Consider the following 16,904-nt stretch of genomic DNA (forward strand, 5'->3'; position numbering starts at 1 on the left):
GTCAAGGGGTAAAATTAGGAATGTGTGTTGAGTGAGGAACTTCCTGGACTTTCTGAGGTGTGTGTTTAACTGTTTCTGCAGAACGTATGTTTGCAGATTGTGAAGTGAGACAGAAAGTGTGGAGGGACAGTGGAAACAATATGTATTTTCCCTCCTTTAGCTTTGCAAAATCTTGTGTACAGCACTGGATTCCTGCGTCTGCCTCATGTACATTCCTGAATGCACCAAAGGGCCTTTTTCCCTGTCCTGCTCCGGACATACGTAGCTCCTGTGTGGTTCATACTCTTATAATAGTAAGATCATCAGATCGTATGTTTACAGGAAAGAGTAAATTCCACTGCCTACTGTCACATTTTTGCTCCCTGACATCTTGAAATACGTATATTGTTAAGGAACAAAAGAATCTTCCGGGTTAGTTATTTCCTTTTTGGAGTTTCCTTTGTTGCGTTTGAGCCTCAAATGTGTAAGACACTCAGCATATTATCTTCCCCAACGTTTTTGGGTTGTTACTCTTCAAAGAGTTGTTGTTCAACCAAAGAGTGATGTTGTATTGTCACATTGTTTCAATTGTCTTTAGAGACCCGAAGAAGTAAAACGACACAGTGTTATATTTGAGCCTTGGGGTCAATATGTTTGACAAAATACTCTCAAAACTCACTATTTCTTTTTGTACTCATCAGCAGTTAAGATTTTAAATAGTTAAGAATATTTGATCATGTATCCAGTATTTCATAACTGAATGTCCAATCTTGTAAATGATCTCATGACCCCTCTGATTTGACTCCCGATTCGTAGGGTGTGGGGGGGGGGGGGGGGGGGGGGGGGGGGGACAGCTTTTCTTTTGCATCAGTCTATTGAATTTCACAGCATCTTTTAATAGTAATGATAACTTGAGTGCCGTCAGACTTCAAACTGCTCTGACACAACAGCCCAGGGTTTGTTTTTCAACGCCCAGCATGTTGAAATAAGCACAAAGTCCCGCCCTGTTAATTCTGTTCTGCTGATTTGAAGGGATTAAGCTTGTTTGTGATATTGTGCCCTCTTTGTTGGTGGCGACCCGGGGCGTCTTATTTAGCGTGGAGTACAAACCTAGAAGGGTAGGGCTGGGTTTCACGCCGAGACGGTTCAACCTCTTGCTTTGTCATCTTACGCCACTACATCTTTTAATCTCTCACCCTCGAGGCAAATAAAATTGCTTTCATGTTCATGCATGATACTTTGTATGATGACATGAATCATTTAGACATGCAGCTCGACATCACCCTTCTTACATATGCGAGTATCCATCCTCTCATCAGAGCTGGATGAGAGGGCAGTTCAGTTTAAACTTTATCGATGTATGAGTCATCGTTTTCTTCCGAGGCCAGTGGACGAGACCACTGACTCTCCTCCCCTCAGAAACGGCTTCACATTGGGGACTTCTGGGGAGAAGCACTTTGACAAATGGTCCTTCGCAGTTTAATGTTGCAGCAGTTGTGCTGCAGTGCATTAATAGTGCCTCCACTCTCACTGGACCCAAAGTTTTGACTCCGCGTATCAAAGCCCGTGCTCGTGTTCTCGCTCTCTGTGGCGTTAATTAAAGATTCATCTGCTCTTGTGCCAGAGGGTAAAGTTCAGGGAGGCCTTGTGTTAACCGTGATGCATGCTGGGAGGCTGCAGGATAGATGGTGGCTCACACAGCACCCTCTGCGTTGCAGTGCTGTGTCATGCTGTTTTGCTGTAGTGTTGGCTTGTCTGTTTGTCTCAATTTAAAACCTCTAGAGAAGCGGCTGCTTTTATTGACGATCTGGAGCTAAACATACCTGCTGCCTCACCAATCAGAGCAGAGAACAGGTCGAGCAGTGAGATGATTGGATGGGATATCCCATGGATGTTGCTTACTGTTCTCCAAATCTCGACGAATATAAAAGAGCATAAGCATACATCTGATAAATACATTAGAAATTAAAGTTACACCAAGCAAATACTAGCAGCGTTATCTTACAGATTATTCTTGAATGATGGTGTTCATCTTGTTCATCTTTCTTTGATGTTTTTTGCATTTGCTCTCAAGTTTCATTCTGTGCTGAAATTATTTTACAAGTCTGACCATAGTTAAAAAATAATTTCGTCAAAATGAGGCAAATGTGCAGGGTTTTATTTAGGATTTAAAAAAAATTGTTGTATACTTACACACATATTTCCTACTGTTGCAGTTTGAATAAATTCATATTAATGCCCCGACTCGGATGTTAAGTCTTACAAATGCGTAGTTCAACCTTTGAGAAAAACCAAAAATAAATTTTACAAAGCTTCTCCAGCTGAGTCATTCTGTTTCGACCTCCACCAGCAGGTCGGCCATCACCTTCACTGGCAGAAAGTGAGGTGTTCAACCTGCTGCAGACGGGCTGTCAGATGGAGGATGCCCACGTCACCGGCTTTACAGAGAAATCTGACGTGGTGCTAACCTCCACCTCTCCTGCACACGCAGACGTTTTGGACATCATGCGTTTTAACTTTTCTCTTAAAAAATAAAACCCTAAATTTAGGCAATAATACAGAAAATCTATAAGTGAATTAAGAAAATGTTTAACCTCTGGAATATCAAATATCTCAAACTACATTATTCCTTTTTATCTCCTCTGCAGCAGTCACATTCTGACAGTAATGATCACTCTCACTGTTTTGTCTCTTTCTGAATGTAGCTGGTAGGTGCAGCGGGCCGGGCAGGTGTGTCCTCAGATAAGATTTCTATCCATTTGATGTCAGAGTGGCTTCCCAGGGCTTTTCAGGGATAAAAAGTGGAACGTAAACGGTTTCTTATATTAACTCGCTTTTCTGCAGTTCTGAATGTTCCTCTGACTTTGTCGTCAACCCTCTGTAGTTCTGCTAATCTTTATAATCAGAAGTCTTTCCAGTGCTCAAGTGCAGCTTACATACGTCTCAACAATTTCTCAATTATAGAAATGTCACTTTTCAGTCACAATAGCAGCTTGCCTTTTTCTTTTGTGAGCTGACATTTGCATGATGACTGTTTTGTATGAAGTTTGCAAAATCAAGACTTAGATTTGGTCAAAAGTGCACACTACATCCTGAGTTGTTCAGTGTATTCATACAGGAGGAATTACAAATTAAAGTATATTTTTTAAATTGTATTGTTCTGTTGTGTGGGTGCGCTTTTTCTAGCCACTCTGAGGCAGCAGAAAAAGATAAAAACGCAATACTGATTTATTATTACCATATAAAGTTTTCATGGTGAACCTGTTAGCCATGGAACAACGAGCTGAACGACGCTAAAACACTGCAGAGTTGGGTGGTAATGCTCTGTGGCTTTGTCACCATGAGCAGCCCCTTTGACATTATCTATAGTATCATTGTTAACATAAACATATAACATATTAGTGCAGCTTTAAAGCATTTAACTTGTATGCATTCAAGTGTCATCTCTCTGCTGTCTTTTAAAATGTGCACAGAGATACACATAGCTATAATACAGGTTGAGATTTCTTGTTTACTTGTTGGTTCCTATATTTATTTATATATATGTCCTATAATTACCAGCTTCCAGACTGGCAGCTTTAAAACACCCACTTTGGTTCAAGGGACTCAGAGCATGAAGGCCAAGCGTGAAGTAAAGATGAGAGAAGTGGAAGTGGGGAGCAAAGAGAGATGGGAGATGAAGGAGGAGAGAGGCCCTGCAGCTCAGGGCTTTTCTGCAACATCAAGCCCAGTGTTAGAACCGCTGAGATCACTTTACAGAGCGGTAACAGCCTCCCCCGACTTCTGGGAGTTATTGAGACAGCCATGCACATATGCAAAGTTAGTCTATCATCCTCAGCCGGCCAAGGATCCATGCCTGGAGAACACACAGCAATGAAAGTTATCACTGAACAGACTTCTCAGGGAACCGCTTGTCTCAGCCTCTGGGAAGTTAAATCAAGAGCTGTAGTCAAAGCCACATTAGTTGAGTTTAAATCAATTCTGAAAATAGTCTTTCTAAAAAGGAGAAATAATGCTTTTGAAGTTAGAGAAAGAAGGAGAGTCTACAGAGGCGTATCCATCCAGCAGTGATAAAATCTTTGATGGATGAGGTCAAATACTTCATCAAATCTCCCAACCTGTTTTCCTGGTGTAAATTTAGATCTTTGACAGCCACTACGGGGAGGATTATGTGCTCGTTATCCGTTACCGTGGCGTCATTGAGCGGCGCTGGTCCGATAATCAATGCGGCCAAGCTAGAGAGGCAGACTTTACATATCAATCTGTTTGGTCGGCCTGACAGTTTGCAGCTGCAGACCGTGAGATGTAATGGTCTAGAAATCTGGCTGTGAGACAGAAGCCAAAGATGAGGCTTTGATCGAATGTTTTTCCCCGGGTGTTTTAGATGTGAACGAGAAAAGGGGCAAAGACAGGGTTGTGTTCATTTTAGCAAACATATTTTTCAGCTCCATATGCAGTCTAATTATTCACTTTTTCTCAAAGCTGCAGAAGTCTTGTAAAAGATCATTTTTTACATTATTCATGCTGCCTACATGCCCTTTCTCCCGTACTGTTCTCTTTTTCGTTGAAACAAAAAGCAATGCTTTGTCCACACACATTACATCATTTTCACTTCATTAGTGCAGATTCAAAAAGGGAAAGTAAGCTAATTAAATATCCTATTTTGAAAATGGCACAGTCAGAAACAAATGCTGCTCGAAAATACCATTTTATCTCGATCTGTATTTATGTAATTTTGCTTGCGTGTCAGCTTAATCAAATATTGATCTTCAAGGAGGATTTAAAAAACACTACATTATTATTTTTCCTAATAGCGACATGTTGTAGATTTGCTCTAACATGACCCTTGCAGAGCTGGGATGCGTTAATGCGTTAATGCATTTCCATGATTGTCTGGATTGTGTTTACAGTGATGCACCAAAAAAACGAATGTCTCTGGCGGCGGGTGTCATTATGCATCCACTAAGTGTGGTGAATTTAACTGTCATCCTAAGCCCCTTTCACCTATTTTGCAGCGATGCTCCTTCTTTGATTGTGTTACTGGTTGTGACAAGCGTAGCGGGGACGTGACACGCTGTAGTCTCACGTTACTCTTCATCCCCAGGCTGCTCGCAGTATAGCAGTCAGTCACTCGCTCAGTCAGGGGGTCACACGAGGACGGAAAGAAGACAGAGGGAGAGAGGGAGACAGAAGGGAGGATATTTACGACTCAGACAGTGGCGAGGGTGAGCTGCATCCCAATGTCTGCTCCTTTACCGCCCGGCTCAAACACTCTCTCACTAGAGAAGGAATACGCGTGTGCAGAGCATTTGCAGGTAATACAAGTCTCCAGGTGTGTGAGTGTCTGTGCAAAAAAAGATAATCCACTTATAGGAGAAGTCTATCAACTCAGATTCAGTGTTCGTCATCTAAGAGCTTGTCTACGTGTGATACATCGAGGTGCTTCGTGATGATTTACCTTTTTTTTGGGCTGTTCAGACTTTCTCCCAATCTGTTCCTTCTATTTCTGTTTTAGTTGATTTTGTACTCTTCCCATAATCGCCCTCCCCCTTTCTTAAAATGTGTCAAAGGAGGCTTTTGTTAGTTGACACTTTTTGTGTCCTCTATAATGGATTCCACTGCGGGTGATTATTGAAGCACACGGGACATCTCCGATAGAGTTTTTACTGTGTGCTGTTGGCCTGTCAGGTCTGACTCCAATGCTAATCAAATGCATTCTCCGACAGCGCTACTTCAATCATCCCGAGTGCTTGATATTCAGTCGGCGGTGTCGTCTTTCCAGGGATATAACAGTCTGCCACAGGTTCGTCCCCAGGGCTCTGTTACCTGTCTCACTCTTTGTTCCACTGATTCCATCCCCTGCTGAATCTGTCAGACAGTCTGGCCTTCCCTTGGTTTTAATGAATGCTTCGTGTGATACAGTGAGTCTGGCACCTTCTCTTACAGTGTAAAAACATACCAGCGCTGATCGACGTGACTCCCTAAAGATTGGACTTTATTTGAGACTCGAGTCTGATTTACGTCATAAAACTGAGGTCTTGAACTCGACAGCTGTAGAGCTTGACTTGCCCCAAACGACTTGACTTCAGTCTTGAGACTTGGGTCCACAAAATGAGGACTTGACTTGGACATGACTCCTGTGAGAGTAGCAACCATCCTCCGGTCCCCCTCAGGTAAACACTGTTAGCTCCTTTCGCCATAGTTTGCACTATTAGCGCTGTTAGCTATGAGCCGCCGGCCCGCGTCGACATGTTGTGAGGCAATCCACTTGGCCTCAAGGTCAGTCTTTAGTAAACAAAATGAGGACATGAGACTTGACTTGAACTCTTGTGTGACTTGACTTACGGGAGACTTGACTCTCTAAAGACTTGAAGCTTGAGTCACAAAAATATTGACTTCAGACATTAATTAGACTTGAATGACGTGAGGCCTTCGCCTTAAGACCTGGACTTGTCTTGGGTTGAAATTGACTCCTGGTAGACATTAATAAAAACTTAACTACTTCAGCCTTGACTCCAAACACTTGACTTCAGACTCGGACTTAAGTCAACAAAATGAGGATTTGAGCTTTGACTTGCAAGAAGACTTTATATAAAACTTTACATTTGGACTCGGGTTGTTCTTAAGTTCCTGACTTGGGCTTGACTTCTGTGGGAACTGACTCAATGAAGACTTAACGCTTTGATAGATTTTGGTCGGACTGAAGTCACAAAAACCAGACTCAAGACTTGATCTGTACTTGATTTACGTGAGACTTGACTCATTGAGGACTTGCCCAGAGACACTGACTTGAGTCACAAAAAATAAGACTTGAACTCTGACTTGGACTTGAGAACTATGAAACATGAAACTTGAAAGCCTAAGTTTTCATAAATTGGTAAGATCTTGACATGCACTTTACAATGACTTGACTTGGACTGGCCCTAGAGGACTTGAGAGCTCCAAAAGATGTAAAGCAGCTGTGACGTGCACCAGAAGCTCATGCTGTAAAACTCTCTTCATGAAAATGGACTCTGTTGCAGCTGTACAGATGGGCAGGAGATCTAGCCGGCTGCCATTTATCTCTCCGTCTGTGTCCCACATGTGCTCAAACGCCCACAGATAGGGCTTTGGCCATGATTCCTCTGATGAATTGCTTCAGTAATTGGTCGTGGCCGTGTGTGTGCGCGCTGAGTAATGAAGAGGCCGGTGATGCTGTTCTTCTCCTCCTCGTATGCCCCCGAGCTCAGGAGCTCCGCTCTTCCTGAGTTCTCCTCTGAACGAGTTAGAGATTCATTCATCCTGCGAGAGCCAGAGGTTTCACTTTATTGATGTGATGTGAGAGTGAAGCTGAGAGTCTCTGCTTTTGGTATGTTTTTCTATAAATGATCTCTAAAAGTTTTATGATCAAATCTACCATGATAACGATACATTTACGAGTTTTTTTTAAATTTATAGTTATTTTTTAATCTGTTTTCCTCTACCTACGCCGTAGCCTAATACGTCGCTACTGTGTTTTGAGTGTCACAACCCCCCGTCAGAATTTGATCGAATTGGTCCGATAACATTTGGAAAGTCTAGAAAAGCTGCACAATGGACTTATCTTATCCCCATTCAAGTAAGCATAGGGCTCAAACAGAAGTGTCTGGTGCACATGCTCAAAATCAAGTCAAAAGTCGATTTTATGTTTGCCTGTTTCTTTAGGTTGCTTTTGTTTATTATATGACTTTATTTCTAGATTATATTTAAGGCCGTTTTTCCTCTATTATAGTAGACAGGACAGATAGATTGGAAAAGGGAGAGAAAGGTGACGACATGCAGCAAAGGGCTACGGGTCGGATTCAAGTACTACTTTTGTATTTGCTTAAATGTTCACATCAAGATGAGATTCATACTTTTAGCCCAGAGAGTTTTCATTATTATTTTTTAATTCCACCTGCACAGCTTGCTTCTTTTCTTTTGTTGTTGTGTTTCTGCTACTTTGTTTGCAAACAAATAAATCTCAAAATCTTATTATTATAAATAATTGTAAATTATAAACCATAATTAACCTTCTGGTGTCTTTAGGATGCTGTACTAAGGAGAATACTCTTAAAACTGTAAACCACTTTTGTATTTAATCCTGTGTCACTATGTAAATGTATGTACATTTATAGGCTAATGCATATGTGATCACTTTAATGAACAGTTGAAGATGTTGAATATTTTAGTTACTTGATTTCCATAATGTCGCCTCCGTAATGAATGTAAAAGGGGTAAAAAAGGTGAACCAATAGAAATTTGGTCACACAAAACTCTGCAAATTGAGAATTATTATTATTATTACATACATATCGTCATTAATCAATGGTAACGTGGTAACATTTTCGGCCATATCGTACAGCCCTATGCATAATGATGAGGATAGAGGGCTAAAGAAGCTAAAGCTAAAGAAACAAAAAACAATCCCGCTGATATATGTGATAACATGGTGACTAACACACTCGGAAGAGAATGTTCCAGGCCTGTGCTGTTCTCCGCGGCTTCTACATTAATGACTATTGACAAGCGCATCATCTTTACTGCTACACTGTCCTGCCTTCTCAGCACTGACATATGAAATATGCTAACTTGTGGACTACGGCAGAGACACAGATGTGAGCTGACAGCTTGCTCACTGAGCACATTAGATCTGTGTGTATAAGCATGATGCCGGCATCCTGAGACATAAGAACATGAACCTGGAGGCGTTTTTCTTGTTGAAGTTAACTGCTTCATAGACAGAAATTCGTTTGGAGAAGCTCTATGTGCATATTATTGGTAACTTGAACTCTAACATTTGGTCTGAATTTCCATTTTGTTTCACTTCTATGTACTCTGACATCATGTTTAGGTTTTCTGTTGAGGGGAGGTTGTTGTTTTGACGTAACCATTCACAGAACCAGTTACCTCAACATTTTTCACACTGGTTGAAGAAATTTCCAGATTTAAAAGTTGATATTTCTGTTGGTCAACAACCTGTGCAACCATCTCAACCACGCTGGTCGCATATTTTTCTGTCTTTACCTTTTCTGGCGCTCCCATTCTTCAAGCCACCTACAAAGCTCTGATTGGCTCGCTAGTTTTTCCGACCAGGTAAACAGCCGTCAATTGGCGCAACATCAGACATATTTGAATAGCTGAAAACTTTGGAGATGATGGCAGCGAGCTCTTAACTCTATCGAAACATAGTTTTGAATATCAAACAATAAGTTGATCACGGTGAATTTCCATCATCTGGATGATCGTGAATAATCTTACATGAGTGACTTGATGAAGCAGTGTAGCTCACTATCATGGTAGAAAAGTAAAGAATAGAGCCTGATTTAAAGAATACAGGAAGATGGCTTTGAAAAAGTTTGCATCTTTCATACCTGTCGGCATCTGTGGTCAGCTTGGCATTTACAAAAGATGACCCAGATTCACAGCAAAAAATACAGTACAATAGTCTGTAATATATGGCACAAAATTGAAGGGATGATACAACGGTAATGGAGAAATAAAGCACTTAAATATGCACTTTTCCCCTGAGGACCATATAGGTGCTCTGCAGTGGTGCTACCTAACGTTGGTCCACATGTTCCACCTGTAATTATTCCATTAGTTGTAAAAAAAAAACATTCTGCACACTTTTTTACCTCCAGTATTTTTTTAAATAAGCAATATTGAAGCTAATATGCTGATTTACATGCACAGAGTAAGAGTTTTCACATGTTTCCTGCTTTGGTGCAACCAAATAAAGTACAGTGCTACTTCAGAGTGAACGGCATGCTGGGAGCCTAATGTTCTTTTAATGACTGGCGTGTTGCTGTACCGCGGTACAGAGCTTGGAGGGGAGTAATGCGGCTGATTGATAACCTGCACATCCTCCGCCAGCCTTCATGACGCAGCACCTGCAACTCATCCAGCCAGGTTTACCATCCAGGGGCCACGACTGACAGCGCTCACGCATACAGCTCACCGCTGTGACTCAGCAATATGGCCGCCTTCAGGGATGGAAGAATTAGAGAGCTCCCTTGAAACCTATCCCTGCTTTGTGGTTCTTGCTGCTTGCATTTAATTTAGGCCTGTTGTTGGATGGAATCAATACTCGTAATCATTCAGTTGTTGTGTGTATCCTGCAGGACAATTAAGTTATCAAAGCCCCAGAGTCTCTCTTGAGTCACCGGCACTGCTTTTCAACCCACACACTGACGGAAAATGGTCTCATAACAGAATTGTTCACAGCTGTAATCAGTAATCAGGATCCCTGTTGCACAATAAGCCACAGTCCCACACAATTGGTGCCAAGCGGTGCGTTGTTTCGCAAGGTCACCAAGATGGCGTCAACACTCCCAGAGTGTAACGAATTACAGCCACTTTTTGGGAAGAAACACACGGACAGAGCAAGAAACGGAGCGATCGGGGAATGTTCGTTGATTTCCACCAAAGGGTAAAACAGCATCAATAAAGAGAAATGGGCACCCTCTGTGTGAGCATGTCCCCTGGGTCGCTGTGGGAGGGCAGGGCTGAGGGAAGTTTGCCTCACACAACTTGAAATGGAGCTGAGATCACATCAAGTCTGGGAATTAATGCAATTAATTCAGCATTGAAGTAATCCGATTTTTATGTGATCATGCTGCAAGTCTGCTGTTGACGCTGAAAGATGATTTTCACACATCATTGTAATTCAATCATGCATCTCTTCAATTATGTCTAAGCCACAGGTTACACGCTTTTGACCTCTCTTTATTCTGTACAGAGAGAAGCTTCATGACAAAGAGATAAAACCAAAGCGTGAGAGCGTGGCATCAGAACAGCAGGAAGAAAAGCATCAGTCAGAACAGTCGTGATTGGAGGTCCAGTTATCAGTTGACTGTGAGAGCACAACACTGTAGTTCGCACCCTCGTTGTCGCCTCCCACACTTCCCTTCCCTCCTCCTCCTCCTCTCGTTATGGAAACGCTCTCAGGCTGCAGCCGCTGTGGGCAAGCAGCCAGCCTGCTGCCACGGCTCCTAAACATAACCGCAGAATGGAGGGAAGTCCAAAATTAAAAGCATTGTTATCGCTGCGGCCGGTGGCCACGGAGAGTCGGAGTGACAGGCTTATTTCATTGTGACGTCCCGGGTGACCTTGGCTTTTGGCCTGTCTGTACCCCCCTCCAGACACACTATTCAGACCAGGACCAGGTCCTGTCAGCAGGACTGCAAACACAAAGCCTGCATCGAGTCCCAGAGAAAAGCTTGTTACTGGATTTCTCACTGGTGAGTGGGAATTTATGTAATTCTAAATCCACCTCTTTTCTTATTTTTTCTTTATTTTTTTTCCCCCTCTGATTCAGTCTGGTCCCCGAAATGTCCTTGTGAATGAATTTCAATATAATGTACTATTAGGGTTGCCATGGTGATGGCTGCCGCCTGTGTGCATGTCAGTTGCCATGCAACTTTTTTTTTCTCCTCCCTCTACAGTAGAAAGCTATACTGCTACGTGCACAGCGCTCAGCTCAACATGTAAATCTGTGTCCGTATGATGCATTTTCACATCTGATCTATTACTGTTGAAGCCAGTGTTGTTGATGTTGTCTGACTGCAATAAAAGGTTTTATTAATTTTATAGTGCTGCAGGGTACTAAAAACACAGAGGTCTGTGCAAATATATGATCCTGGTAGTTTGAGTAATACACCCCTGAGGTTGAGAGTTTATCAGAGCGTAAAATAAAAGTATGAAGTTTAGCCAGGCTTCGTTTTTCCGAATGACTCTGCAAATTTTTGTCTGAGCCCTTTGTGTGTCGGCATGAATGAGGGGGCTGCATTTTGTAATGTAGCAGCAACGTCTGTGTGAGCGGACTCCGCCTCCACGCAGGGCCTCCATCCGCCCAGTAGGAATCCCTTGTGCAGCAACAACGACATGATCCCTCACCAGCTTCCCGGTCCAAGTCCGCGGCACTGGAAGCGAATCCAGGTTGCTGTGTTGGTGGGAGAGCGTTGGGCATTGCAGCAACAAAACCGCCAGCTGCAGCCAGGGAATCTCTCATCCTGTCTGAGGTTTTAGTGCCGCGACCCTGACTGTCATCTCATATTATCTTCTACCTGCATGTGCTCGCAGCAGCAGCAGGAGGCCTGTCTTTTGTCCATGCAGCTTCTCCTCCTTTCTCAACAACAACCTTGCTCTGTTCTGTAGTAACAAGTATAAATCAAACACTCCGTGCCACTATCTCTACTCTCCCCCACCCACCTTCGCCCGGCCTCACCCCTTGTACCCTGCAAATTAAAGAGCGTGTCTATGGGGCTGAGCTGTCCTGGCAGCGCTGATGAGGTGTAATCACCGTGGAAAGGCTCAGCTGCTCTCATCGCACCGTGCCATTGAGCTCATTAGGCCGGGAACATGATGCTAACAAAAAAAAAAATTAAAGCACAGGGAAGGAGTAAAGCTCCAAGGGTATGGAGCTGCAACATTGTGGTGGGGCTATGAGTGGAACGCGATGATGGGTTTCGGGACGGTTGCAGCTCGTGTCATTTCTTCAGATGTGAAGCTGTGAAAAAAATAATTTTCTGCTCTTACTGCTGTATTCTTGCAGCCTCGACTCTTTTGCAATTACCCGCACCGTATTGCGTCCGAACCCACGCCGTTATACTCAAAGCTGTGAGTTAAGGGCGGCGAAGCAGCGAGCGGCTCTGTTTTCATTTTCTAAACACTTGGAACACAATTGTGTGTGTTAGTCATCTAAACGTGTGCCTTGATAGCCAATTTATTTTCTGGTTTTACATTGTTGTATTCATTCATTTTATTCTTTATTTCTCTGTTGTAATTGTAGAACGAAGCCAGGAGGAGGGATAGAATTTTTTTTTCTAAATTGTCATTTGTTACAACGCTGTGCCCATTATTTCATGCTTTTGATTTTCCCTCGAGGCACTAAAGAAATCCATGAAAATATCTGATAGACCGTAGATGGATAGTTAGATGGATAGATAGATAGATAGATAGATAAATATACATGGTTTGCAAGCATTGAAAGGTTGCCGCAATGGCAGCAATATAAACAGGATGACTCGGATGTAGTGTGTTGTCTCCTCAGTCTCCACAGCGGGGCTCCATTTATGAGAAATAAGGCCTTATGAAAGGATCAGCACCCTACGGGCTTTTGTTGCCCGTCCCCTCTCGTCTCACATGTCTTCCACAGAAACACAGGTTGCCTGAAAGCAGACCTCTCGTCCTGGGGGGGGCGCAAATCCAATTTCACATGTCACACTCACAACAGATTATTCATGCAGGTAGGGTGAAGGGTGCTTAGGTGTGTGTGTGTGTGTGTGTGTGTATGTGTATGTATGTTTTGAATACTCTTCTTAAGAAGTCTGTTTATGTGGACTAGTGCAGGTGAGAGGTGTGGGCACGTGTGTTGCCGAAGGGCACTTCCACAAAGGGAGGTGAAAACACACATGCACACACTCCTCTGGGGGTGAAAGGAGGTGTGTGTGTGTGTGTGTGTGTGTGTGTGTGTGTGTGTGTGTGTGTGTGTGTGTGTGTGTGTGTGTGTGTGTGTGTGTGTGTGTGTGTGTGTTCTTTCATTTAACAGAAGGCCATCAGTGAGTCATTCTCCCAAAGAGCACCCTTGGGTTCTTGCCTGGCTGACACACGCAGTGGTTGTCTCAGAACAAGGCTTACTGGTCAATGTTTAATCCTCCATAATCGGTTTTCCTCACCAGCACAGCCTGCAGGATGCCAGTGCTGATTTGGAGGCTGACCACCGCTGCACCTGGTCTTTTATTGTGACATGTCTTTTATTGTGTAATTCATATTATCCGCTGTGAGGGCTCATTACAAGGATTAAACCGTCCAGGTTAAGACACACAATCGTATCTGCAATCCCCTCTTACTTTTCCGTGTCTACTTTACTTCTACCTGCCCAGACACGATCACGGTATATCACACGGATCTTTGACCGTGACATTGCGCTGAGTTACTTCTTACCTCTCTGTCTTTTTCTGCTCTCTTTCGCTCTCTGTCTTCACTAGAGAACCATGAGCACTGTGGAGGAGGAACCGGATCACATGATACCATGAAGACAAGCCTGCAGGTCCTGCGCTGCCAGCTGCTGAGTGAGTAAACCCAAAATACTGCTGGAGACCTGATAAATGCCTTCAGGGAACCTGTAGATACTGTATATACAGTGTTGTACCCCCTTAGTTCTTGTTCTAGTTCTAGTCGGTGCTGCTTTAAATTCAGAGGACACGATCACATCTCTGTACACAGCTCTGGCAGGCCACCAGTGCAGAATGTCACATGAATATGGAGCATGCAGGGTCAGACTGGGACCCACCAGACTGATGGACGGTTAGCTAAACAGGCTGGTGATGATATCTGGTATGCGCCCCCGAGCGCCACCTCAGGCCAGCAGAGCCAAAGGCTGTCTGACAAATCTGCCTTAATCCCTCAGAAGTGATAAACTCGGACTGGACTGCTGTGAGCGAAGTGCTCTAAGCTGTAAACAGAGGTGGAGTGAGGTCACGTCGCAGCGGTTTGATCTAAGGAAGGGAAGTCTGAGTCCAAACTGCGGGCTGGCTTTGCATAGAGTTTATATTAAGACCGTGTTTCAGAGCCGGTCTTTCTTTCTCTGAGAGCATGGTGCTCTCTTTTACTTTGCGGTCAGTTTTTCCTCGGGCAGGGTTGCCTCTTTTACAGTGTGCAGAGCTGAAAGGCCCACCTGAGATCTCTGCCTCTGTGCTACACAGAGACATTTCTCACTTGTCTGTCTGTACCAGCCATCTGCAGGAGACGGATGTGCCTTAACATCCTCAGGCTGCATGCAAGAGAAGAGATGCTGCAGATAGAAGAGAACTGAGACGGATGATGCCGCTTCATGACAGGTGACAGAGCAGGAAGAGATTTCCTCTGTGCTGTTTTTTGTTCCTAAGTCTTCTGCCTTGTCAGTGCTGCCGATGTACTTAAGCGAGCATGTTGTGATGACATTATACTCCTAAAACAATGCGGAGAAGTTACTTGTTTCTAAAGAATTTAGGTCTTGTTTGGCAGCTCTGTCTTCAAAGTAAGGCAGTTGTTTGCGAATTGTGTTTTGAAGTCGGCTCCTTGGAAGTGTGAATGAGTACAGAAAGCTTGAGTAATCCTGTAGTCTGACTTTGTCTTGTCTTGTATGATTGAAGTGTGTTGTTGCAACAGTTTGTGGTCTTTTTAAAGCCGCCAACAACACTAAAAATGTTGAAATCTTCTGTAAAGGGGAAAACATTGGCAGTGTCTGTGACTAATGGAGTTGTATAACTGCAAGCCTACAATTCAGTGTTCTGCCCAGATTCCAGACAACTTCCTGTTTAACGTCTCTCCTTCCTGTTGCTGCGGTCAGTCGCTGTAGCCAAATCATTATACCGATAAACAGCACAAGGACTCTTTGTTGTTCTTGTTTTCACATTCTCCCTCCGTCTGATTCTCAGATAAACGTGTCTCGGTTCAAAGCCGCCGTAACCCGACAAACAATTTGCAGGAGCATTCAAACAGGAAGCCATTATCCTGTTACGAAAGCTTTCCCCTCTTATCTCAGGGCTCACATCTGTAGCGCCCTCCCCGCTCCGCCTCTTCACCCACTCCGCCCATCCAGTCCTCCTCCACCAGGACGGTTCCAGCGGTCCACAGGATGTGCCCTATCTGTCTGTTTCCCCCCACGGGACAGACACCCAGAATGGCAGAGGAACACACCCAGAAGCAAACTAAAGGAATGTGTGTGTTTGTGGTACCTCAAGGATGACTCTGTATATGTATACGCCCAGGACATGTATACGCCTCTACATGAGGATGATCTCATGAAGTGCAAGGGTTTATTATTGTCATCATACAATACAGGAATGTACAATGGAATGTCGTTGAGTCATGAAAGAACAAACTTGGTATTCTACATCCGTGAAAGATGAGTGTACTCATATAACATCGTCAAACAGAAAGGAAAAGCTTTTGTGTCCTTTTATGGTGAAATGGGTCCAGTTATAGCTTTACAGTTTCACGTATTTCATTTGTTCTTTTCTTTACAACCTCAACTGTTGATAACAACAAATTTCAAATTCAAACCGTATCCTTGTGTAGTGAGAATGACACAACCTTTATTTATTGTTTCAGTAACAGTGACAGGAGGAAGAGGAGGAGGATGATTAGCAATAGTAAGAACAGTGCCTACGCATACATTTACTCAGGCTCAAGCTCTTGCAGTGGAATGTACATTTACTAAGTAAAGTACTTAAAGGACCAGTGTGTAGAATTTAGCGAGATTTACTGGCAGCAATGGAATATGATATTCAAAACTACGTTTTCATTGGTGTATAATCATCTGAAACTATGAATCTTTGCGTTTTCGTTAGCTTAGAATGAGCTGTTCGTATCAACATAGGCAGCAGGTCCTCTTCACGGAGTACGGCGAGTTGCACCGCCATGTTTCTACAGAAGCCCAGAATGGACAAACAAAACACTGGTTCTAGAGGGCGCACTTCTCATTTTTACGTTTACTGAAGGCCACTGTAGTTCTCAGACACACGTTGAAAGAGAGGATTGAGCGGCGGGGTATTCATTTGGATGTAATCTGCAACCTCACCACTAGAAGCCACAAAATCCTACACAATTTTGAGGTACTTTACTCAAGTATTTCCAAGTTATGCTACTTTCTACTTTTGCTCCAGTCAGGCTGCTGCCTGACTGGACCTCTGGGTCTGAAAAGTGAAGCCCATGCCTGAAACTTGTCAGCAGGGTGCGACTCCTCAGGTTGCAAAAAGAAGTGAGATTGTAAGTCTATGAGAAAATGACCCTAATTCTCACTTGATTTATTACCTCAGTAAACATTGTGAACATGAGTTTATGGTTAATCTACTACAATTATTTGATAACTCTCTCTCTTACTTTGTGATTTATTATTATAGATTACTGTGCGCTAGCCAACAATATATAAAGTAGTCAAA

The 16,904-nt window shown here is 43.3% G+C and overlaps 1 protein-coding gene and 1 long non-coding RNA gene across 2 annotated transcripts in view; both read left to right on the forward strand.

The window, feature by feature from the left end:
* Positions 1–16,904, forward strand: part of tmem108 (transmembrane protein 108) — a 39,561-nt gene that overhangs the window by 11,124 nt on the left and 11,533 nt on the right. Inside the window, exon 2 of the mRNA XM_076080312.1 lies at positions 13,968–14,051. Coding sequence (XP_075936427.1) covers positions 14,012–14,051 — 40 coding nt within the window. The 5' untranslated portion in view covers positions 13,968–14,011. The remainder of the gene's footprint in view (positions 1–13,967; positions 14,052–16,904) is intronic.
* LOC142937410 (uncharacterized) lies at positions 14,786–15,856 on the forward strand. The gene is made up of 2 exons (XR_012949402.1): positions 14,786–14,819; positions 15,506–15,856. It is a non-coding gene; the product is annotated as an uncharacterized LOC142937410 (long non-coding RNA).

This window comes from Anarhichas minor, unplaced genomic scaffold (genome assembly GCF_050575085.1).
Source record: "Anarhichas minor isolate MPS153535 unplaced genomic scaffold, ASM5057508v1 ptg000074l, whole genome shotgun sequence".
NCBI classification, from domain to species: domain Eukaryota; kingdom Metazoa; phylum Chordata; class Actinopteri; order Perciformes; family Anarhichadidae; genus Anarhichas; species Anarhichas minor.